The sequence below is a fragment of the Gekko japonicus genome, unplaced genomic scaffold (assembly GCF_001447785.1).
Source record: "Gekko japonicus isolate JY-2015 unplaced genomic scaffold, Gekko_japonicus_V1.1 scaffold9, whole genome shotgun sequence".
NCBI classification, from domain to species: domain Eukaryota; kingdom Metazoa; phylum Chordata; class Lepidosauria; order Squamata; family Gekkonidae; genus Gekko; species Gekko japonicus.
The window spans coordinates 1185325-1209522 of NW_015168044.1; the positions used below are offsets into that span (position 1 = coordinate 1185325).

The 24198-nt window shown below is 44.5% G+C and overlaps 1 protein-coding gene across 1 annotated transcript in view; it reads left to right on the forward strand.

The window, feature by feature from the left end:
• Positions 1–24198, forward strand: part of ZMAT4 (zinc finger, matrin-type 4) — a 187914-nt gene that overhangs the window by 153600 nt on the left and 10116 nt on the right. Inside the window, exon 5 of the mRNA XM_015414212.1 lies at positions 9461–9557. Coding sequence (XP_015269698.1) covers positions 9461–9557 — 97 coding nt within the window. The remainder of the gene's footprint in view (positions 1–9460; positions 9558–24198) is intronic.

The following is a 24198-nucleotide window of genomic DNA, read 5'->3' on the forward strand; positions in this document are numbered from 1 at the left end:
ATGAAATTGTTCTGATTAATTTAAATGTGTAGGAAATTTTGTGGGCTTTTTTTCTTTCTTCTTTCTCTTGTTTTTTCTTCCGAAAATGTACAACCTGGAATGAAAGGGTGGTAGTAAATAGGTAGATAGAGGGTTCTGGAAGGTAACTAAGAGATATGAAAGAGGGTCGAGTTAATATTAAATAAATGTTGGAATGGATAATAAGATTGGTGATGTTAAATTTTGGGGATTGTAATGTTTGTTATATATCAATGTATGGAAATACTTAAGAAATGATGGGAGAATCGGAAGGTTATAGTATTTTGCTAAACTAAGAACTTATAAAAGATGTTATATTAATTTTGCTAAAAGACAATCCTGGCTTGAGCAGTTGGGGGGTAAACAATGAAAATATGGAAATAACAATAAAAACTAAAAAACCACGCATACAAATAAAATAATAAAATAAAATAATATAAAAATTTAAAATTTATTATTTATGTAGAAATATGGAAGTTGATGGATATTGGAACAAATAGGAAATTTTCTAATATCGTGTGTTGAGAGAGTAAGGTTGATTACGAGGGACGGTCGGTTTAATGTTTATAGAGATTATAGATTCAATTGTTTATCAATGGATGGATGTACTTGATACTTGATAATTGCTTATTTAGTGAATGATATGAAGAAAAAAGTAATTATATTTGTCTGTGCTGTTGCAGTTCAGAATATGCTACTAGTAGTATAGGGTGTTAATTGGATGGAATGTTTAATTATGAGTTACTATTCATATGTGCATTATTGTGAAAATCTAATAAAAACATATTTTAAAAAAAGAAAGAATCTGCCCAACCATGGACACCTCCAAAGGGTACTGACAGTTTGGTCTGGTGAGCTGTACAGCAGAATGGAGTCCTTCCTTTTTCTAGGAGTAGTATGATCTTAGTGCTTAGTATAAAGTAGACAAGACTTAAGAGGCCCTTCTCTGCTTTGGAGCAGGCAACAAAACCATTTTTGCTGTATCAAAAAGACCAAAGCAGAGTGCAGGCTTCTCCTAGAAGATGTCCACCATGCCTGCTCATATTCAGTGGCTCTCATTCCAGTTCAGCCAGGGGGAGAAATGCATGGGACTAAAGTACATGAGCATCTGCATGTGGAAGTGCATTACAGTGCTTACCCCATTGGGCTTGATGCAAGTGTCAAGTGGGGAAGCATATTCTCATCTGTTTCTACAAGTCAGATGCAACAAACCCGCACTGGGCCCTTTTATTTCATGATGAACATTTGAGAAATCTTGGATGGCAAAGCCAGTTCTGTTTTTTTACTCCACAACTTTCATTAAAAATCCCCAAATGGGATTGCCTTTGCAATCTGGTTCATCAACCAACATGTATTCCCCGGCCAAAGCAAATGAGCTGGGTTGGAATTGTCTCTTTGCTTCCCTGCAGTCTTTGCTCAGACAGATAGGGAGAGAGGGTGGTAATGGAGAGCAGTTCCACCCGGCTTCTTTTCCATGTTGATTAACAGCTGCACTCCAAGAGGTAATACGCAGAAAATAATGGGAGCTCATGTTCCAACAAGACAAGTAATTAGTCCTGTTCATCTTTAGCTGTGTATCAATATTTGACACCAGTGTGATGGTCTAGATTCTTGCACCTTGAGTAGTCCTGGTGAGGGCAGAAAAGCAATGAGAATTTTGTGCACTGGGAAACACTACAGAAATTACTAAAAAAAAACCCAATCTTGTTTAAAAGGGGGGGGATGTTCTTTGCTGCTGTGAATCTACTTGGGAAATGTATAGGCTTCTCCATTATCTTACTGTCTCCACTAGCCAATTCTTACTAAAAGCATCATTAAAAAAAAAAAAAGTACTGCGGTCAGGAGAATGAAAATTAAGGTAGTTTTACGCAGATTTAAAAAAATGTTACTCTGATCCCAGACTCTTGCTTTTGAAATTAAATTAAGTTCATTTACTCATGCATGAAGAACACCTATCTCCAAGGTTTAAATACTACTAGCAAAGACCCTTGTCATGGGCCTGGCATTGATGAAGAATCTTTTTTTATCTGAGCCAAGGTCTGTCCTGCCAGAAGCCCTGTCAGTTTGTTCAAATCATTATTGTATCATTAACATAGATCTAATTCTGAACAATTATCCTGGAATGTAGACTGAAAAATCTGCCAAATAAGTCCATGTTCTCATAGGCAGAATATTTCTGCAAACCCAGGGGAAGCCCCATGTTTTCATCAAAATATAAAGGCTGGAGGGAAAGATGAAAAAGAAGTCTTGCAATGGTACATTATAAGATATTGGCTGCCATCTTAGGAGTTGCCAAGCAACCCCCAAAATGCTTTGTTAATGGAGAGAAGATTGCTGGAAGGGAAAAAGTCACAGGCAGCCATGGAAGGCAGACACTGAACACTGGCAATGTTTGGACTGCCCCTCATTTCCTCTCTTTCCCACCACCTCCTCCTCCTCCTTGCCACTAGGAGGATAAGAAGAGGACAGCCAGGGAATGCAGGCACTGAATACAAGTGGTGTATAATTTACCACTGCCCTCCCCTTCCTCTGCCTCCTCCTTCCCACCACTTCTGCCTCCTGGCTGCCAGGAGGAGAAGAAGAGGCAGCCAGAGATGGCAGGCACCAAGTGATAGCAGGGTTGGGATTATGGGGAAGCCCAGGTGTCTGCAAGAACCCCCACACACACACACTGATGAAGCAAATTCATCTTGGGGCAGTTGAGCAGTGGCTCCATCCACCTGGCCTCCCTCCCAGCCCAAACATTGCCAGCACTCAACACCTGCCTCTCCCAGCTGCCCTCCCTCTTTCCCGGAGTGGAAGAGTTTCCCATGAGTTTCTCACAGTTCAGCCAGGTTTTTTTTTTTTTTTTTGTAGTACAGACTTATAGTGCTTTGTAATACCGATTTCATTTACAAATATATAAACAGAACACAGCAGAAGCAAATAGATTCTTATGGAGGGCAGCAAAACCACTTCTTGCTTGTACCTACCGAGAGGGTACCTTTTCCCCTCAGTAGTGGTCTCCGGTAGATACAGGGGTGTTCCGTACAAGGATAGACTTTGTAACTGTAATCTTGGGGAACCTGATTCTATCACCCATATTCTCTTTCATTGTCCTAAATATTTCACTATGCACAATGTTTTGATTCGCCCACTTCTCCCTTTGCAGAGAGATTTTCTGGATAGGGATTTAAATTTATTTCTAGCAGACAAGAGTCCAGCAATAACACTATCTGTCGCTGAATTTTTGACTTATGTATGGAAGTCAAGAGTAGTACTTTGTAAATCTTGTAAACCATGTTAGGATTGCTTTGTATTTTGAGATATTGGGAATATTGGTTGACGTTGTTTTAGTACTACCCCTTAAATTTTTCCTTTGTTCTGGTTTATCTATGTTATGCCAATAAAGGTTTTCTGTTCTGTCTGAGTACCTTTCAGCTGTCTCCTGCTACATTCTGCTCTGTCTGAAGCCTGTGTACTTTACCTTGGATATACAATTGTATTACTGCATTTTTTGTTCCGCAATTTGTTTTCTCCATGTCGGGTCAATGTCAGAGTTTTGTTGGGGCTTTTTGTTGTTTTTTTTCTAGAGCACTTATAGGGTGATTTTAAAGCCAATTCCAAGTTGGCTTGATTCCATGCGCAAAATACTTGAATTGTTATTTTTCACAGCAGTGATCTACGCCCCCTTTGGACATCCTCCTCTGTATCCGTGACTCCTTCTACCTTTTCATTAATTTCCCTTCCCCTTCACACACACACACCCCCGGCACGCTATATATATATATATGGAGATAGTGTGTTAATTTATAGCTAAGAGCTATTACGTGCGATAGTACATTAATGTGTTATTTTAAAGGCAACCGTTCACCCCTCTACAATATTTATTATTCTTATTCTGAGTTTGGGTTATTTTGATTATCTTATTTTCCTGCAAACCCTGAGCACCCCCCCCCCAGTTGTCCCTTTGTATTCATCGAACCAATGGCGTCAATGTTTGCTAATGTTCCCTACAGTGATATATTCAAAAAGCTCCTACTTTACTGCTGGTTTGGTAATTTCTTCAGCAGCACACACAGTTCCAAGTCCCCCCAACCCTTGATTTTCCTGCCTTTGGTTTTAGTAATCCCATTCACCCCAGGCTACCTTTACTATCCCCTTCACCCAGGGTGATATGTAATTTTTAGTAGGCAACAGTGGGAAATTTCCCCCCGTGTTATTTTGCTGTACATATCACTGTTATTTGTGTTTATTGGAATGGACTTTCATTGGCATATTACTCAAAATGGCATAGGATAATGCATGATCAATAGTCATGTTGCAGTGGTCTTTTTTATGGGGTGGGTTTAAAATTATTGCATGAACAAGGGGGGGGAAGTGTGGCAGGTTTAACAAATGATGTCTTCCGTGATTGATCTAAAGTTAGCACTAGTGCATAGTATTAGTGTACCTGCACTAATTTTTTTTAAAGGAGAAGGTAATCTGTCAGCCTCAAATTTTAAAACCAGATTGTGACCCAGTGCAAAAAGAATAACATCTAAGTTGAAGCAGGAAACAGAACAGGAAAAAAGGATGAGGTGTGGAGCACTTGATTCCAATCCGATTCCAAAACTTGGAGATCGACCACACAGAAGATCGGGAGTAAGGTCACTATATAGAACAGGCCTGACCTCCTTTCTGAGCCTAAATTTGAAAGTACAACTGGTTCTACTTGTCTCTCTGGTCCTCCCCCTCTCCCCCCAAACAATGATTAGGGTTGCCAGCTCCCCTCATTGTAGGGGGACTTGGGGGCATTCTGGGGTTGGGTAGGGACGTCACACCATGTCCCCAGTGCAGTGAGGTCACCTGAAAGTGATGTCATCATGTTGGGGACGTCGCACGGGGACGCTCTGGTATTTGGGTGAAACTCTGTGGGGGGGTGGGGTTTCATCCTCAAACTGTAGAACTTGCCCAAATACTCGAGCATCCCCGCGCGAAGTCACCAGCACAACGACATCACTTCCAGGTGACAGCATCATGTCAAGGACGTCACACGGCAACATCCCTGTTTAGGGGCAGAGTTTCCTTCGCCAGCCAGCTGGTCCACAGTGGGGAGAAGCCCCTGAAATAGGGGGATCCCCCACCTGGACCTGGGGGCTGGCAAGCCTAACTATGATGAGTGCCACATTCTAAGCCTGGGGAGTGTATTTAGGTCATTGAGAGGCCTGAATGGCCTTTTGTTAAATTCTTGTCCACCCATTAGATTGTTAGGAGAACTGTACCAATTCATGATCATAACCAGGGCTCTTTTTGTAGAAAAAGCCCAGCAGGAACTCATTAGCATAATAGGCCACACCCAACACCAGAAACTCATTAGCATATTAGGCCACACCCCTGCCAGCACAGCTCATTAGCACATTAGGACACACCCCCATGTTACCAGAAGTGTGGTTATCCAGCCACACCCACCTTTTGCTTGTTATTCTGTTTACCTCCAGGGCTTTTTTTGTAGCAGGAACTCCTTTGCATGTTAGGCCACACACCCCTAATGTAGCCAATCCTAACGAATTTCTGCTGGCCTATTATGCTAATGAGTTCCTGCTGGGCGTGGCCAACTTGGGAGCCAGCCGGAACTCTGTTCCTGCCCAAAAATAGCCCTGATCATAACAGCAGCAAAGCTCATAAACATAGGGTTGCCAAATGGAACTTACCCTTGTGGCGGGGGACTCCAGCCCGGCTCCCGGCGTGCCACATGCAAGTCACAGGGAAGTGACGTCATGACGCCGGGCACGCTGGGGCAGGGCCACAGCCATTTGAGGGGAAAACTCTATGTTTTCCCCTCAAATGGCTGTGGCCCCGCCCCCAGCGTGCCCGGCGTCATGACGTCACTTCCCTGTGACGTGCACGCGGGGGTGGGGTTTCCCCTGGGGCCCGATTCTGCCGCGACGGAAATCGGGCCTCCAAAGCGGGGGTTTCCCCGCCCCCCCAGCCCGATTTGGCAGCCCTACATAAACATTATGTATGCATGACTGTTGTATGCTGCAGCAGTCCAAGATAAAGTTCATGAATGGCAGTAAATGAATATATCTTTCCTCATTTGACAGACTAGGCCCGATATCAACACTGTAGCTGCCATGTCCCAGGGCCTACAGGGGACCAGCCTCTACTCTGTTAGCTGCCAGCATGCGGCAGTTATCCTCATCCTCACCACCAGTCCTCTCTCTCTCTGAGCAGCCCAAGTAGTAGCAGCATTGGGCTCCCAGCCTCCTCCCTGGACCTCCGCCCTGTTTGAGTGTATGAACGGTGCAGTTCCACTTGTGCTACTCTTAGGAGCTCTCAGGAGGAGGAAAAACAAGAACAAAACTTGCACAAAGTTAGCATTTGTGGATGCAAATTTAGACAACATTGCTATAATTTAAATAGAAATACAACTCACCATAGTGGCCACTCTGTCTGTTTCCCAAGTGCTAATTGCTGAGGGGGAAGTCTTCAAGGCCCCAGCTCTCCCTGCTTATGTCTCTTCAGCCACCTAATCATTCACCCCAAACAGCCTGGTTAACTTTAGCAGCCCTTCTTCCGACTGCAGGTAACTCTGGGGACTAGAGTTGCCAGCTCCAGGTTGGAAAATACCTGGAGATTTTGGGGGTGGAGCCTGAAGACAGCAGGGTTCGGGGAGGAGAGGTACTTCAGTAGGGTATAACGGCTTCCAAATTAGCCATTTTCTCCAGGTGAGCTGATCTCTTTTGCCTGGAGATCAGTTGTAATGGCAGGAGATCTCCAGCTACCACCTGGAGGTTGGCAACCCTAGTGGGGACCCTTTAGCTATTTAGCAATCGAGTCTCCACAGCAACATCGGCTGATTTTACTAGCAGAAGCAGAATCTAGACCTTTCTGGCCCCCAAAAAGGGGACCATTCTTTGAAACAAAGAGGGCATCTGGTGACCCTACACACACACCCCCACGGATGAACAGTTGACTGAGCAGCACTAGCAACCGGGAGCTGCTTATCCTACTCCCTTTGGGCAGCAATAAAAGGAGAGGACTTGTCTTAAAGGGCTGGACCTCCTTCCCTCATCTGATGCCTGCCTCACTGCCTTTGATGTTGGCAGGTGTCACCTTCTCTTCCTCCACCTGTGCTGCTGTTAAACAATGGACAACCACAGATGCTGCTCAGCACCATTAAATCACCCACCTGAGCAAGAGGGGTTGGCAGCTAGAAATAGCCACCACCTGCTGCCCAGAGGGAGAGGGGAAGGTGAGCAGGTGATGGGGGCAGTTCCTAGTAGCAGCCATTCCTTCTTGCCTTCTCTGGCGATCGGAGGTGGTGTCGACCACCACTGCCTGCCCAAAGGAGGTGGCAGCAGGGTGAGGGCGGGGGCATCTTACAGCATCTTGCTGAGCACTGCCCCCACCCTCCCCCTCCCCTAAAGCCTGCTGTATTTCAAACATACTCCAGTGAATGCTGGCAATGGAAGTTAGGAATGGTGAGATTTTGAATATTCAGGGGTCGTTTCGTAGAAAAAGAGCTAGGGGAACTCATTAGCATAACTCATTAGCATATGCCACACCCCCTGACATCACCGGAAGTGTGTCATAAGGCCACACCCCTGACATCACCGGAAGTGTGTCATAAGGCCACACACCGGTCCCGGCCACCGCTGCCGGCCTTGCAGCTCCACTGCCGAGCCCCCTGAGGGGCCCGGCGGTGGACCTGCAAGGCCGGCGGGAGTGCAAGGAAGCCCCACGAAGGCCCTCCCTGGCCCCAGGCAGGCAGGGGTGGGGAGAGGCAGGGAGGAAGCAACTTACCCTCCCTCTTCTCCTGCCTCCTCCTGGCTGAATGAGGGCCGGAAGCGGGGCAGCCGGAAGCAGGGGGTGGGGCTTCGTCATGTGCCCCCCCATACCTCACCCGAGGGAACTGCGATCCCTCACGATCCCCCCCGAAATGACCTCTGTGAATATTTATACAATCCACCTAGGATTGTCAACACTGACCAAAACTTGGATATTTGCTATCGCATATGGAGCATATGTGGCTTGGTGTTTTTTTTAAATGCTTTAAAAAATACTGTAGTTTTTAATTGAAGCTGCTTCAAGCAGGACTCTGGTGTAATGGCTGTACAGCGAAATATCACAGCAAATCACAGACAATGTATAATATTGTATGCTTTGGCTTGAATTCAGACCCATGTTTCTGTGGGGACAAAAGACCTCTGCCCACAAAACAGGATTTTCCTGCCTCTCCCCTCCTGGGGCAGCCCCAAATGCCCCCAGTCATGTTCTTGGGCCTTCTCTTCCCAGGAATAGGATTCTGAGTGGGATTTCAAGCCAGATCCAGGTTGGAGAGAAGCTCCTGGAGATTTGGGGATGGAGCCTGGGGAGGACAGGGTTCTCAGTGGGGTCCAGTGGCATAGAATGCAGCCTCCAACGTATCCATGTTCTCCAGGGGAAATGATCTCTGTAGACTGGAGATGAGCTGTAATTCCAGGCGATTCCTACCCCTCCCTTGTGGGTTTTTTTTTACACTGCATAATTCACTTTTTTTAACAGGGGTCTTTTTGTAGAAAAAGAGCCAAATTCTATCCCCAAGGCGTTTACAATGCCAAATGTACATCCTGCTTGTAAAATTGATTCTGTACACTCCAATTTTGGGTTCTGTGGTTGTTTGTTGTCTGTTTTCTGCCTGTTGTGGGAGCTTGGAAGGGGATGGGGGGGTATCTGTGGCTGGGTTTCTTTAGTTCTATTTTTGTTTTGTTTTTGTTTCATTTCTTCCCTCCTTAAACATCTGGCATATTTCTGTCTATCCTGTAGATCTATTGCCTCCATTGATGATTGTCATTCATAGGATTTTTAGTGATTTCAGTATTTTATTTGGTATATTGATATAATGGTTTTGTTGGCTGATTTGGAACCCTTTGGCTGAAAGAAAGCTTTAATAAAATCAATAATCCCTAAATAAATAATTGCTATCTCAATATTGGGCTCTCAGTTCTCAAAGCCGTTCATGTATCAAATGTAATATGCAAATATAAAACCAATTTGTTTTGCCTTCATACCCTTGTTTGCGTAAAAGCCCTGAATCCAATTGCATAAGGGGGAATGTGCATGTTGCTGTATTTGGTATATAAATTCAATCTGTGAAAAATGCTTTGGACTCTTTGCCTTCTGTGAGATTTTAAAGTTTCTTACTTTGTTACCACATCAAAGATTATCACCTTTCCCCCCTGCCTTTCCTCCAAAACAGCACAGGGGCATGGTTACTTCCTCCAGTTTGTCCTCCAAACAAGCCTGTGAAGTAGGTTACCTGAGAGAGAATGACCAGCTCAAAGTCCTGCACTGATTTGCATGACAAACAGGGATCTGAACGTGGCTGTCCCTGTCCCAGTTCCAACACTGAAACTGCTACGCTGCACTGGTGGAATCGTGAAAATGCCAGTTGTGATAAAGTGATGGTACAGCTAATTCTGTTGGGTTCTGTTCACAGGTCTGAAGCGCAGCTACACTTGTAACATCTGTAACGTCACTCTAAACTCAATAGAACAGTATCATGCACACCTGAAGGGCTCCAAACATCAGACCAAGTGAGTATTTCTTTATGATGGCCGGCCAGCAGACTTAGGCCAGTGAGGGAGGCTGAGCAAGACCTAAGAACAAAATAAAGAGAGAGCTTTGGATGGCAGTCCCAGATAGTCATAATGGCTGGCCTCTCCTCTGCCCGTAAATGGCTGACCAGTTGTGAGCTGAATTCACAAATGCTTGGGGAAGGCAGGGAGGAACCTCTCTTGGCACTGAGAGTTCTCAGATGGCTTGCATCCTTTTGGTGCATGTGGGTTCTTGCATGGCTGCTGGGGAGTTTTTGAGAGCCAGTATATTGCTCCATTTAGATGTTACATGCTCTGCCGCTACAGTAGCAGCAGCTTGTAGAGTGGGCTACAGGGGCTATCCCAGCTCCCACCACTGAATACCACTGGAGGGGGAGTGGCAGCCTTACCAGTGGGCAACAGGAGGTGGTGATGGAAATGCCAGACCCACACCTCCGGCACCCTGTGCTGCCAGGCATGCCACTACTGAGTGGCAAGTAGAACCTGCCACATCCAGGGTCTGCTAGTAGCTGTGTGCCTACACAGTGCCACAGCCAGGGCCCCAACAGTTGTCACCACTTCCCAACGCCTGCTAGTAAAGGTGCCGCCTCCTCCTCCGCTTCAGTAGTGTTTAGTGGCAGGGGCTGGGATATTCCCTGCAACCCAACTCATGAGCCGCTGCTGCCTTAATCTACAATCAATGCCAGCCTTTTTCAAGAGCTTTGAGGAATTTGGATCATGCATGCACAGAATTGGCATATGCCCTCATAATAGTGTCAGTTTTAATTTTCAGGGGTAAGAAAACTTATCTCAGAATTCAGCTGAGTATCCCAATCTGAGTAAATTCTCATATAAACTCTGCTATTTTTGAACATTGATGCCATTGAACACTACCACCCAGTAATGGAAGCCTAAAATAGACTCGTGTAGCAGGAGGTGGTGGTGGAAGGTGCCATCAAGAGACAGCCGACTTATGGCAACCCTTCAGGGTTTCCAAGGCAGGAGACGTTCAGAGGTGGTTTGCCATTGCCTTCCTCTTCATAGCAACCCAGGACTACCTTGGTGGTCTCCCATCCAAATACTTATTAGGGCTGATCCTGCTTAGCTTCCAAGATCTGACATGATCGGGCTAGCCTGGGCCATCCAGGTCAGGGTGTAGCGGGAGGTATATTCTGAAATATCATGGGGTACACCTGTCTTGAAACCACTTCAAAATGCAGGGTGTGGAACATTTTGTCATGTGGTTCCTCACTTATGCCACCACCCTTTTCAGAATGTGTAGATTGGTCCCAACCTTGGGAGAGGTTTTTTCTTAGCAGTACACAGTTCCAACTTCCCCTTCTCCCCCATGTTTCTTGCCTAGGTATTTCTTTGTCTTTTCTAAAAGAAAGCACAAAATGTACTTGCTATCTGCCCCTTTTGCTGTCCTGCAGTGGAAAGAATCTTTCTTTCCTTAGCAATGTTCTGTATTTTTTTTCCTTGTAATTTCCTCCGTGTATCACATCTATTCACAGCATCTCCAAATATGAAAGGCCTTGACTCTGGACCAAGACCTTTCCATTCCATTTTTTTTATTGTATCTATTCTTCAGAAGATGCAAATGATTTTTCTCCTGGCCTCTTGTACCTCTTGGGCTGAAACTACCAGCGCTGCTTTATTAAGAGGAAGGAAAGCTTTGGTCTGAAGGGGTTTGTGGAAAGTTAACCTTACTTAAATTGGACTGCCGGCAGCACAGGTGGTCAGAGTGAATTATAAGGAAATGGCCAATATTATGACTATAAAACTAAACCTGATTGTACTGTACTGTAGCTCAGTTAATGAACCACATTTGCAAAGCAATTTGGCTTGGTGCTAAGAAATTTTTACACTGGATGCAAATTCACACACTCTTCTCCAAACTCACATTTGAGAGTATTTGGAGCATTTACCTGTGTGTGGTAGGTGTGACAGCAGCCCCTGCTGTCATTCCCCCACCCTCAATAATTTGAGGAGCAGGGGGGACAATGGGGGAAATGGCAGTGTTGGGGAAACTCTAGGAATCTCTGTGGTAGAGACCATACAAACTGGGGGGATTCCTACAGCATCACTGGAAGTATTTTTGCATCCATCTAAGCTTCACATGGAAGTGATGTAACATCCACCATGCCACTCTGGGAATTTCCCCAGTCTCTGGGAGGTTAAAGCTTGGTCCACCATCCCTGCACCCTTCTCACAGTGACCTTATAATTAGTTGCTGACCAGGCTGTAGGATTTGAGATGGTAGCACACCACAAATTGAAAATGATCAATCAGAACAACTTCAAAGTAGAAAGTCATCAAATCCCAGCTACTACATGTTCTACTACAGATCTGCTTCTCAAAAGACTTTGACCATTTTGTGCCTGTTTCGTTTTAGGGGTATGCCTCTTAACATTTCTCTGAGTGTAGTTGCTATTTTCATGTTTTGGATCCCTTTCCTTCATTGGCCTGTAATTCCTTTCTGTTCTTTTCTACCAGGTTTAACTAGGAATTGAAACAATTAATTTCAGAAACTGAAGCATGAACAGTTTATCACATATCTCAGTTCCTTCAGTTTGTTTGTGTCCCTCTCTCACCCAGGTTTCCAAAGTTCATGTACCATTTAGAAAAAACATTGCAAAAGTAGAGTCTTGATCTCATCATAACTCATTAGCATCTTGCTACAACTGTAGGTGCCATCACATAATTAGAACTGCTCATTTGCAGTGGACTACATGAACCTGTACATTTTAGGGTTTTTAGAGTACAAGAAGTCCATATAATTTCTGCTGAAATTCTTTTTTTAAGGAGAGTTTTGGCAACTTTTTAGTCAAATAAAATATACCTGGTTCATACCTGCTATTTTTAGCATTTATAAATTGACCATAATGTCTCCTGGCTTTGTCAGTGAAGTTTGCAAATTATATCAAATCAGAGGATACAAATTCCTAAGCTGTTTGCAAAGTGCTTTTCCTGAAACCAAACATTTTCAAGCTGTTTAATCCCTAATCTGCCAGCAGCTGCAGGTCAGGGAAAAAGCTACTTGATTCCCAATCCCTGAATAAGAAGCATCAGTATCTGTTTTTTTCTACCAACATCCATCTGTAAATCAAACATGATTGGTAGTAGCCCAATGTTATTCCCTGGTTTAGAAGAACCCATCCGAACCAACAGAGTTTAAATTGAACAAGGGACCAGCAAATGTATGAAATTCTGTTACGTCCCTACTTTTTTAGTATTTTGTCAATGTAACACAGAGTGGAATAACAATGCAAATGAAAAAAGATAGTGAAAGTTGTGGAAAACTGTGTATTCATAGAACCCTGTACAAAATTCAGAAATAAAATTTTAAAAAGATTGAACCGTAGAGGATCCCTGATGCATTAGTTCCACACTTTGGAAACAAGACCATGTAATTCAGAATTCCAAAATTCAGGAAGAAACTTGGAGTATTTTGGAAGCATCCTGAGGTTTAGAGAGACAGAGCAAGTCTCTGAATCCCCAGTGGGCAAGCCTTTCATTATATCCAGCAGAGTAGAGTAGCACATGCATTTTACATCATCTCGGCCATCAGGGTATTAAACCTTCAAAGTTTTATAATTGGCCATTACCCTCCACAAAGGCAAAGGATTATTGAATCCCCTTTGATCTCTGGGAAGAGCATATTATCGTGCATCACAAAAGTGGGATCACACAGTGTGATGTCAGATGGTACATTCAAGACTAGGAGGGATGGATTTGATAGTGCTTGTCACTGCCCTCCAAAATATATTACATGTATATTTTTGTACTGGGGTCTGAAAAAATGGTTGCTACGGGTTTTTAGCATGGTTCGGTTTAAACTTTGAAAAACTTAGTTCACCAACATACCTAACGCCTCTCAGTCTCAAGTGTATTTTTGCAGCTGATTTTAAAATGTTTGAGAATTATTGGGGGGGGGGCACATTCATATCTGCATATACGCAAGTGTACTCCAACATATAACTTAACATGCCAATTTTAGAAAAACAAAAAGGCAGACAGCTTAGCAAGTGCAGAAGCAGGACATTGATGAAAGCTGGCATACAGTTCCTTGGCATGGAAACTGGACCTTTGGTATGCGCATTTCTAATACAAGGTGCTTATTTTCCTGTTTAGGAAGTTTCTACTCTGCCTTTCTGTTCTAACTGCACTCAAGGAGGCTTACCAAATAAGGCTCCAACACAAATATAATACAAAAACAGCAAAAGGCAGGTAACAGCAGTTAATTGTAAAAGTGTAAAAGACATCCAAAAGCACAACAACATTGCCATCCTCAGCAAAGTTACACCCTTTTAAGGTCATTGAAGTCAGTGGGCTTAGAAGAGTATAAGTTTGCTTAGGATGGTGCTTTAAAGTACTAATGCAGTAATGAAAGTCATAAAACCAGCAATAAAATCAAGCCATCAGTAGTAAAAAAAAATCAGTAAGAGAAGTCAACAAAAATCGACCGAAGAAAGGCAGATCAACCTGGAAGATCAATTCAATACATTTCGAAGTGCCATTCAGAACAGTCTCACTGGCTCTCTACACAGCCAAATACAGTAAGGGGATAGGAAGAGCTTCCCAGGATAAGAAGTTCAAAAGCCCAGATGCCACAGTAAAAAGAAAAACAAAACCCCTCTATCATGCATTACACTTCATTTAACATGACCACATGGAACAGAGGCTGTTGATCTATGTGTGAATCCTCTTACAGTGCTTAATCTATTCTGTCCAGATCTGGATGTTTCATTATATGTGCAGATGCCTCTTAAAGCATCAGATTCTGGGTCTGCTATTGCACTCTCTGATACTGTCTAACGTGAGATTGTGCTGTGAGCTTCTTCCCCCTGCCTACTCAATTGGTTGCATGAGTGGACAAATTGACAATGTGATAGGTTTGTATTACTACATGATGTCAATAGCAGAGAAAGGGGGAGGTTATGCTTTTAAGGGTAGCCCTTTTGGAAGGAGAGCAAAAGTCTATCTAATTCAGTATCCTCATTCTCACATTGACCAGATGCCCCAGAAGGGCCCCAGAGGAGGCAGAAAGGCCAAAGCTTCCCCATGCCGCCGCCGCCTAGGAACTGGTACACATCTGTTTCAGCTGTCATGGCTAATAGCCACGAATGGACCACTCCTCTATGAATTTCTTTAAGCCCACTTTAATTAATTACATAATTTTATTTATTTATTTGATTTATACCCCGCCCTCCCCGCCGAAGCACGCTCAGGGTGGCTTATATTGCAGAGCTTTATGGATGACACTTCCATGCTAGACCTGTTCCAGTCCGGCTTTTGGCCAGGCCATGGGACGGAGACGGCACTGGTCGCCCTCACAGATGACCTCCGGAGGCATCTGGATCGAGGCGGCACGGTGGCACTGTTGTTGTTGTTGGACCTGTTGGCGGCATTCGACATGGTCGACCATCAGTTACTGATCCACCGCCTCACCGACACTGGGATCCAGGGGCTTTCCCTGCAATAGCTTGTCTCCTTCCTCCAAGGTCGGGGACAGAGGGTGGCGTTAGGGGAACAGACGTTTCAGAGGTACCCGCTGGTTTGCAGGGTTCCTCAAGGGGCGGTGATATTCCCAATGTTATTTAACATCTATATGCACCCCCTTGCCCAGATTGCCCGGAGTCATAGACTAGGGTGTCATCAACATGCAGATGACACCCAGCTATATCTGTTGTTGGGCAGTCAGTCTGACTCTACCCCTGAGGACCTGGACCAGGTGCTTCAGGACGTGGTGAGCTGGCTTAGACTGAGCCGATTGAAATTGAATCCAACAAAGACAGAGGCCCTGTGCCTGAGTTGGAGCAGCTCAGGAGTAGGGATCCCACTACCGTCCTTTGATGGGGCACCACTGGTGCCAGCGCCGAGGGTCAGGAGTTTGATGAGGAGTGCAGTCAGCACTGATGTTAGGACTATCATCTCGATCCGATTCATGCCGGCGAAGCACAGGCTGTCGATGGTGGTATTAGGGCACAGGGTCTTAAACTTCTATTCAGCTATTAGCTATTAGGTGCGGCTCCTTGGTCAAATCCCTGCTGGAAGAGCTCTGTCTTGCAGGCCCTGCGAAACTGTAAAAGGTCCCGCAGGGCCCTGGTGTCTTTAAGGTCTTCTGAGCTAGTGGCCATTCCCACACTAGTGAGTTCCAGTTGTTACTTATCAGTTCTGAAAAGAGGTTCCTTTGCATGGCTGCTGCTTTTGGTGGCCGTCACTCAAGCACCATAATGCCTCACTTTGGCCTTCTGTCACCCGTGGTCACAAGCCCTACAAGGCAGGGGGCAATGTCTTTCAAGTGAGGGGGAACAGCTCTTTCAGTTTGTTTGCTTGTTTTCTTTCAAATTAGCATTCTCATCAGTGCTGCTAAATGAAATCTCATGGCTTATTCATAGCAATTCAGATTTGGTTAGTGTCTCCCGAGACTCCTAATAAAGTCGAAGAAACCTGGCATTATCAAATTCATCCGCAAGAATGTTCGCAGATTTAATTAGAAATGCTAATTAGCAAGGCTCCCCTAGCCTGGTTTTGGTAAGCAGTTGCTCGGATTATTCCTCCACTCTTCATTCTCTTCTGTTGCTTTTTTTTTTAGTTGAAATTTTTATGAAAACTAGTGGATCGAACTACCTAATTATTTTCACAAACTGTAGATATATCCAATACCTTCAGTTTTTGGAAGAACAGCCACAGAGCTATTGTTAAATAACCTAGTTTAGAACTAGTTCTGGACCCTTCCTGGGTTCTGCTGACAAACATGAAATTTCTTGTTTGCAGTACACCAGAAATAAACTCTCCAAAGTATTTGCAGTTAGTAGAAGAAGAAAATAATAAATTGTGTTCACGTGGTGTTATTCTGTCCAAGTTGGAAGGAACAGGTGATTAGAATTTCCAGCTGAAATTTATATGAAGTTGCAAAAATAAAAGTAGCTTTTTTTGAATTTCAAAGACTTTCAAATTTTGGTTTTTAATGTTTACAATGGGTGATAGAAAAGAGTAATAGTCCAGTAGCCCGCTTCTTCAGCTACTCAGGAAAGCTCATACTCTACCACAAATTTTGTTAGTCTTTAAGGTGCTACTGGACTCTTCCTCTTTTCTGTTGCTACAGACAGACTAACATGGCTACCCATCTTCATCTAGCGATACTGGGCGATGTTTCAGAGAACCTTACGGTGCAATCTTTTGCTGGTGCAGAGAGCCTTTGACACCCAAGGCGATATACCTGTGGTGCATGTGGGACGGAGGAATCTCCATGGACTTCTATTTAAACCACTTATGAGAATCCTACCCTACAGGTGGGCCAAAGCCAGTGGAACAGCACATGCTTTATTTATTTGATTAATTTTTATATTGCCCTGCAATCCAAACATTGTCACGAAAGACAATGTGCAAAATAAATAAGTAAATAAATTACAATAAATAAAATTAGCAATCAATAATGTTAAAATAATAAAACAGCCATTTAAAAATGTAAAACTTAATTTAAAATTTATTTATTTGAAAATATAAGCAGATGAAATGGGCAAGTGTAATAAGACAAGATGAAATACAGCAGCAATGACCTTCAGCAATAAAACCATGAAAACTAGTAAAACAAAGCAAAAACCATGCCCAGTCAATCATCTATATATTGATCATTTAATGTTAAATTCCTAAAAGAACAAAAATGTTTTCCTGTCCCTTGTGCCCTGCTCATTTTTATTATTCCAGTAAACTGGGAGCACACCCTAGGTCCTAGGTTTACTAGGTGTCCACTAATGGTGGGCAAACTCCCATAATTCATTCTGGTGCCTGGTCATCTGGTCGATGATCAGAAGCTAGCTGGCAAAACTTCATTGCTGCACAGTGATGTCACTTCTGGTGCGACCTGGAAGTGCCAGCATTGCACTGAGGTGATGCTGTAGCACCTGCTAGTGATGCCAGAAGTGCTGTCATCACACAGTGACGAAGATCCCCCCCCCCGCAGTAAGTACCCCCGTCTCCTGCTGGTTGCCATGCCTGGCCACCCTACTGGCACCTCAGATCTTGAGCAGATTCCTCTGGGAGAAGTCTCTTTGTGCAGAAAGCCATAGGTTCAGCCAGTAACATCTCTGGTTAAAAGGACCTCAGGTGGTAGCTGGACTGGGGAAAAGAAAGACTTGGGAGAGCTGCTGCTAGTCAGAGAAGGCAATGCTAGAGACGAAGTAGACTGTGTCAGTATAAGGCTGCCTCTCACCTGTTCACTCCTCTAACCCTCGCCTTGGCATGATACCTTTGTGCCAAGAGAGTAAAAACATAACATGAGGCCCACCCCTCATGTCTCATCCAGTGGTCCCCAGAATGCAGCCATTGCAGAACTATGTGGGAGGCCCTCAGATTATCAGGGATAGCTGTTGCAAAGTGGTGCCAACTAGACAGGGAAAACGTCTTGGCTGTGTAACAGAGGTTCAGTGCAGATCAAGCTGATATTAAAGGGATAACTAGATGGACCATTTTAAGCGGGCAATCCTAGCTACAGTGCACATGGCAAGGGGGCAGAAGTAGAGAAGGAACAGCTCATCCGTCACCAACAGGGGGATCTCCTCTGTGCATGCTAAAGATTGTGCCTCTTTGGTTTAGCTGTGCAGAAATTCACAGAACTATCATCCTCATTTTTCTGGGTCAATCTATTATAATAACAAGACTTGGTCATGCATTCTTTTGAAAAGCTGGACTTGGCTGTATAGAATTTGTGAACTGTTGCTTCATGGGACCTTGCTTTTGTTTCCAAAAGCTCCTCTGTCCATGACTTCTCTAAAGGGAGGCCCAAATCTGTGTCCAATTTATTTTCTCATTAATATAATCAAAATAAATGTGAAATCTTGAATTGAATTGGCTGCACACCAGCTAGACAAGGGCTAAAGGACTGTGAGTGGTTAGATGTTCTTTGGATCGGCAGCGAAATGCAGGTCATGCTTCCAGCCACAAAAATCAAAGACACGCAGTTTGTTCTCATTAATATGAGTGAAATTCTTATCGGTAGATGTTAGCCTGAACAATTTCCCAGCCAGCAAGCAATAGGGACTGCAAGCATATACCTGTTTGGCACAGCTAAATCGTATCTCCATCATGGCCAGTTTTGAGATCCAGGGGGAGGGGGGATGCAATAAATATATTATAACTGATTTTGTCTAGATTAATATTTATAGATAAAACCACACCAAAAGAACATAGGGATCAGTTCTAAAACATAACTGGGAGGAATGGAGAGGGCCAGGCAGTTGGTAAGGCAACAGCGAGACATTTCACAGATGTATACATGGTACTGATAGAGGGTGTGTTTAGCTCATTCTTACTGTAAGAGGGGCTGTAACCCATATGTTTCTTACTGTTCAAGAGCTTGTCATATGCTTCTCTTGTTTTCCCTGCCTCCTATGCTTCTTTTCTGCCTTCTAGCAAGATATGCCAAGAAGGTCTCTCTTGTCTCCCTGGAACGCTTGCAATTAGTTAGCTTTATTGAATGCAGCTCTATTGAATGCAAGTGTGGGACTGATTTATTTCCCCAGATCCGCTAGCAAGAACTGCTTGCCACAGGTGTGCTCCTCTGCAGACCTTCTGTGAAATTGTCCAGAGCCTTCTCCTTGAGCTACTGCAACTCTGAAAAGCTGTGGGCCTTCTTAAGCCCAAGTAATTTCCCACACCCCTCTCCAATAAAATTGGTCTCTACCCTTTCCTTCTGTCCAACCATAACATCCTCTTCTTGGCAGTTGATTGTGCATGTCTATGTGCAGTGCAGGTTCTGCTCTGGCCTCTTTCTTAATGTTCCAACTTTTTGAGAAAGTCCAGGAGATTGAGGGCTGTGGGCAGGGTTTGAGAGGGAGCTCAGCGAAGATATGGTACCAATTGCCTGCCCTGTGAAACTGCCATTTCCTCCAGGGGAACTGATCTCTGTAGCCTAGAGATCAGCTGTGATTCCAGGAGCTCTCCAGGTCTCACCTGGAAGGTGGCAACAATATTTCCACTGTGCTTCTGTTTCTCTGGCTTTCTTCCCTTCTTCAAACTTTCCTTATCTATTTAATAAGGCTCAAGGATCCCACCAGTGCTAAGAATTTGCTTTGGCTCCAGGACAGCATTAAAGAAGAACACTTCTGAACATGCCAAAAATGCCCCATCTTCCATCACTGAGTCATGCAGCCCACGAACATGCATCTGAAATTAAGTGGGATGGCTCTGAGGGCCCTACTGCCCTTGTCCATTTTGAAATTAGGTGCTTCACTCGTGGTAAGACAAAGAATATTGTTGTGTGGTTCCTTCTTTCCTGAGCAGTGAGAAATAGACATCTAGAAAGATATTACTCTGCTTTTTGTTTGTGAATATTGTTGTTGTAAGCTTTTTTTACTCATTTTCATTGCCGGCAATCCTAATTTGTCTGTTTATTTTACAGTATTTTTGCACCATTCATGTGTCATAGGCTGTTTACACACTAAAAAGGTAAAGGTAAAGGTTCCCTTGCTCAAAAGCCAGTCGAGTCCGACTCTAGGGTTGCGTTGCTCATCTCCGTTTCAAAGCTGAAGAGCCAGCGCTGTCCGAAGACGTTTCCGTGGTCATGTGGCCGGCATGACTAAACACCACGGCGCACGGAACGCTGTTACCTTCTCACCAAAGTGGTACCTATTTATCTACTTGCAATTTCTTGCTTTCGAACTGCTAGGTTGGCAGGAGTTGGAACTAGAGACGGGAGCTCACTCTGTCATGCGGCAACTCGGGTCACGAACTGCTGAACTACTGACCTTCCACAGCCTGCAGTTCAGCGTCTTAACCACTTGAGCCACCGTAGTGTTTACACACTAATCATGCATAAAAATACCGTAAAAAATTCCAGACAAGGAAGCAGAAAATGGTGTGAGAATAAAGATGCCTTGGCCCAACCGGCACAAGGGAAAAAGCAAAAATGAAATAGGGATTTTAGAGTTGCAACAAGCAGGCCTCTGAAATTTGCTAGCACACCTAGTGGGAAGTGTGCCAGGGCTGCATGCTGCAGTCAGTTTCCTTGGGTGGAGAGAACCTTTCGAACCAGTTTGGTATAGTGGTTAAGACTGGCAGACTCTGATCTGGAGAACCGGGTTTGAGTCCCCACTCCTCTGCATGCAGCCAGCTGGGTAACCTTGGGTCAATCACAGTTCTCTCAGAGCTGTTCTCTCAGAGCTCTCTCAGCCCCACCTACCTCACAGGGTGTCTGTTGTGGGGAGAGGAATGGAAGGAGATTGTAAGCCACTCTGAGACTCCCAAGTGAAGGGTGGGGTATAAATCCAACTCTTCTTCAAGCTGTGGCACCAAAATAATGTAAACCACACAAGAAGGAAAGCCGTCAGTCTACAATATAACAGACAGGGAGACCAAAATAGTGGTCCCATCACAAGCCAAAGGAAAGAAGAATGGGGAAGGGGACAGAGGAGGGAGCAATGAAAACAGTAACAACCATACAGATATCTCGTAAGAGCTTCCCTCCTCTGCTTCCAGAGGTGTCGTCCCACAGTCAGAATGCTTCAAAGTATGCCTCGCCACTCCGAGCTCCTTAGCTGACCTGGTAATGTCTCTTCAGGTCTCCTGTCTGCAGTTGAGTTGTGTCTTTATACCTGGTCTTGAGTGTCCAGCCATAAAGGTAATCCATTTTTTACTCGGTCTCAGAAACGGGGCTGCTGATTCATGGAGGAAAGGCTTGCTCAGTGGCTACTAGGTGAAACCTCTGCATTCAGATTTATTTATTTATAGTCCACCTTTCTCTTAAAAGGCTTAAGGCAGATTAGTGGTACAATCAGACAAGGAACAATGTGAAGAACAAACTATCTAAGGCAAGGTATATTATAAACAGTACAGAAAGTGGATTACAAGGTAAAGGCAATGCAGTAAAAGCAGGTGATACAATAATCATTGCTGTGGACTACAATCCTGTTCCTTTATAAAAGAGCCATCCTGGGCTGTTCATTCTACTATAGTTCTACTCTCTTTTGAAGAAATGCCCTCTTGGACATTACTGTTTTGTACATTCTGCTGAATGTGGGAGCCTTCCTGACTTCAAGGGATGGGGTAGGGGAACCACCACTCAGAATATATGTGAACAAGCTGCTTCTGATCGTCTCCAATTTCAGGGTGGCACATTTAGAGTGCTTTGCCCATATGAGCACAGCTATAGCCAAGGAGCATAATGGGACACCTGGTCCTGCAAGCAGCGCTTTTTTTGCCAGAACTTCAAGAGGGAAAGATACTGAAAACTCATGAACTAAGACATTTTTAACAGAATTTTGTCAAAGAGGTTCCGGAACTCCGTTCCAGTGCGTTCCCCCAGGAAAAAGCCCCACCTGCTGGTATATGGGTTAAGCCGTTCAGGACTTTGTAGGTGGTGACCAGAACCCCAAATAGAACTTGGTTGCTGATTGGAAACTAGTGGAGTTGCCAAAGTTGGGTACAACTATAGGGAGAGACTGTTGCTATCCATTCCTGATGTAGACTTCCTTAGGGACATTGTTTGGCCACTGTGACAAGCAGGAGGTTGGAGCAGATGTGTCTTTGGTCTGATTCAGTAGGGCTCTTAAGTTCTTTTTATTGTTTTAAGCAGAATTCTTGTCCACCACCTCAGTTCCTGTCCTGTGCACACACTACTGCCCTCCTTCTGCTGATCGCCAGCTATCTACGTTGGTTGCATAGTTTAGAAGCTGGTAGCCATGTATTCACCCATTATGTTCCTTGTACATTACAGTATTTCTATAATATATATGTGTACAGATCTGGCAGATAGGTATAATGTCTGCTAGTGCTAGTCTGTAAACAATATGAGGAGAAAAATGGGAGGGGGGACAAAAACTGTCACTTTGTGACATAGGGTTCCCAGCCTCCAGGTCCCAGTGGGGGATCCCCCAGTTTCGGGGGCTTCTCCCTGTCACAAACCAGCTGGCTGACAGGGGGAACCCCACCCCTAAACAGGGCCACTGCCATGCAATATCCCTGATGCAATGACATCACCCAGAAGTGATGTCATCACATCGGGGACATTGTGCAGGGGATGCTTTGATTGTTGGGCAAACTCTATGGTTTAAGCCCAGTTTTACCATAGAGTTTGCCCAAAAACCAGAGTGTCCCCCGCACGACATCCCCGATGCAATGATGTCACTTCTGGATGATGTCATCATGTCAGGGATGTCATGTGGTGTCCCCGCCCACCCCCAGAATGCCCCCTGGCAACCCTAGTGTGACACCATGACATTACTTCTGGTTTCAGACCTGAAAGTGACATCATGGCATTGAGCAATGCTCTGGGAAATTCCCAAAACATTTGGTAAACCCCATAGAAATTAGGAACGTTTCTAGAACACACTGCCAGTATTGTGACACTTGAAGTGGCTTCATAGCGTTGCACAAGGCTGGTTTTTCAGTCTTTGCCTCCTCGTTGCTCCAGGGTGGTTAACCAGAGGCTGGCAACCCTAACCTCTGGAGACCCAAACTTTTCATATTTAGCCAACTTCTTGTCCTACCAAATTCCATAAACCAGTTCCACAAAGCCATTCCGTAGACTCTTTCTGCCCTATAGATAAAAGCTGATCACTCAAAGTGCTGAGACAGTCTACTGTCTTGATTGGCTCATATTTGATCTGACTGAGCCAATTCTGATAGATTCTGGATGGGTCTGATCCAGAGAGATTATGTGAGATGAAGCCTGGCATGATATATCTGTGGGCTGCCCCGGGGCTTATTGATGCACACCTTAGAGGCCATTCTGGCTCCATTCGGGAGCCCACACTAACCTGCTAAATCCATTTCAGATCCCCTGGTTTTTGGCAGATTAGGTCTAATTTATTTGAGAATCGCCAATATTTTCTAAAGTTGAATCCAGCTGCTCCTCCTCTTCCTGAGAAAAACTTCTGTGAAACTGGCCACAATCCATGCATATTACATGTGTAAAAATGTATACGGACCATATAACATCTTTTATGGAGTACAAGGATAAAAAACTTGACACAGGAGGCAGGCAAGAGTGATTAAGTCATTGTCTGACCAGCTTGTTTTCTGAAACCAGTGTATTCTTTTTCTGCATGCACTCCGTGCACACACAAGTGATTACACTAAGTGAGACACCAGGCTTGGAGAAACTAGGCAATTTGTTGAGTGTGTTGTTGGTGCTGATCGCAGGCCTTTCGAGCAGGCTGGTTTCCATGGGGACCAGTGGTAAATGGACAGCAAGAGTTATGTGGAGCTCCCCTAATGGGGTCATGGCAATTCCAAAACAATTGAGGGAAATCACATGTCAACCTTAGCCTTTATTTTTAGTGGCAGACAGAATGTGACAAAGCCCCATGCCCTGTACTAGTCAGTGTGGCATTGTCTCTCAGGCGGAGAGAGAGTGAAATCCATTTGAAACAGAACATAGCTCAGAGCCAGCCCTGCCATTAAATGGAATCAGGCAGTCACCTTTGGACACCATTTAAGGGCAACAAATTGTCCATCATTATTTTCACTGCATTTGTGTTTGTTTCTTCTCCTCGGGCACCAAAGTGTCTGGAGTTGGCCTTTGCATGTCACTGCACCCACATGATTGCAGGTGAAAGATGTGGTAAATGTGGTCTGTATGGTCAGACTCTCTCCATACAGCTACAGTGATGTAATAGAATGGCCTCGCCATGTGGAC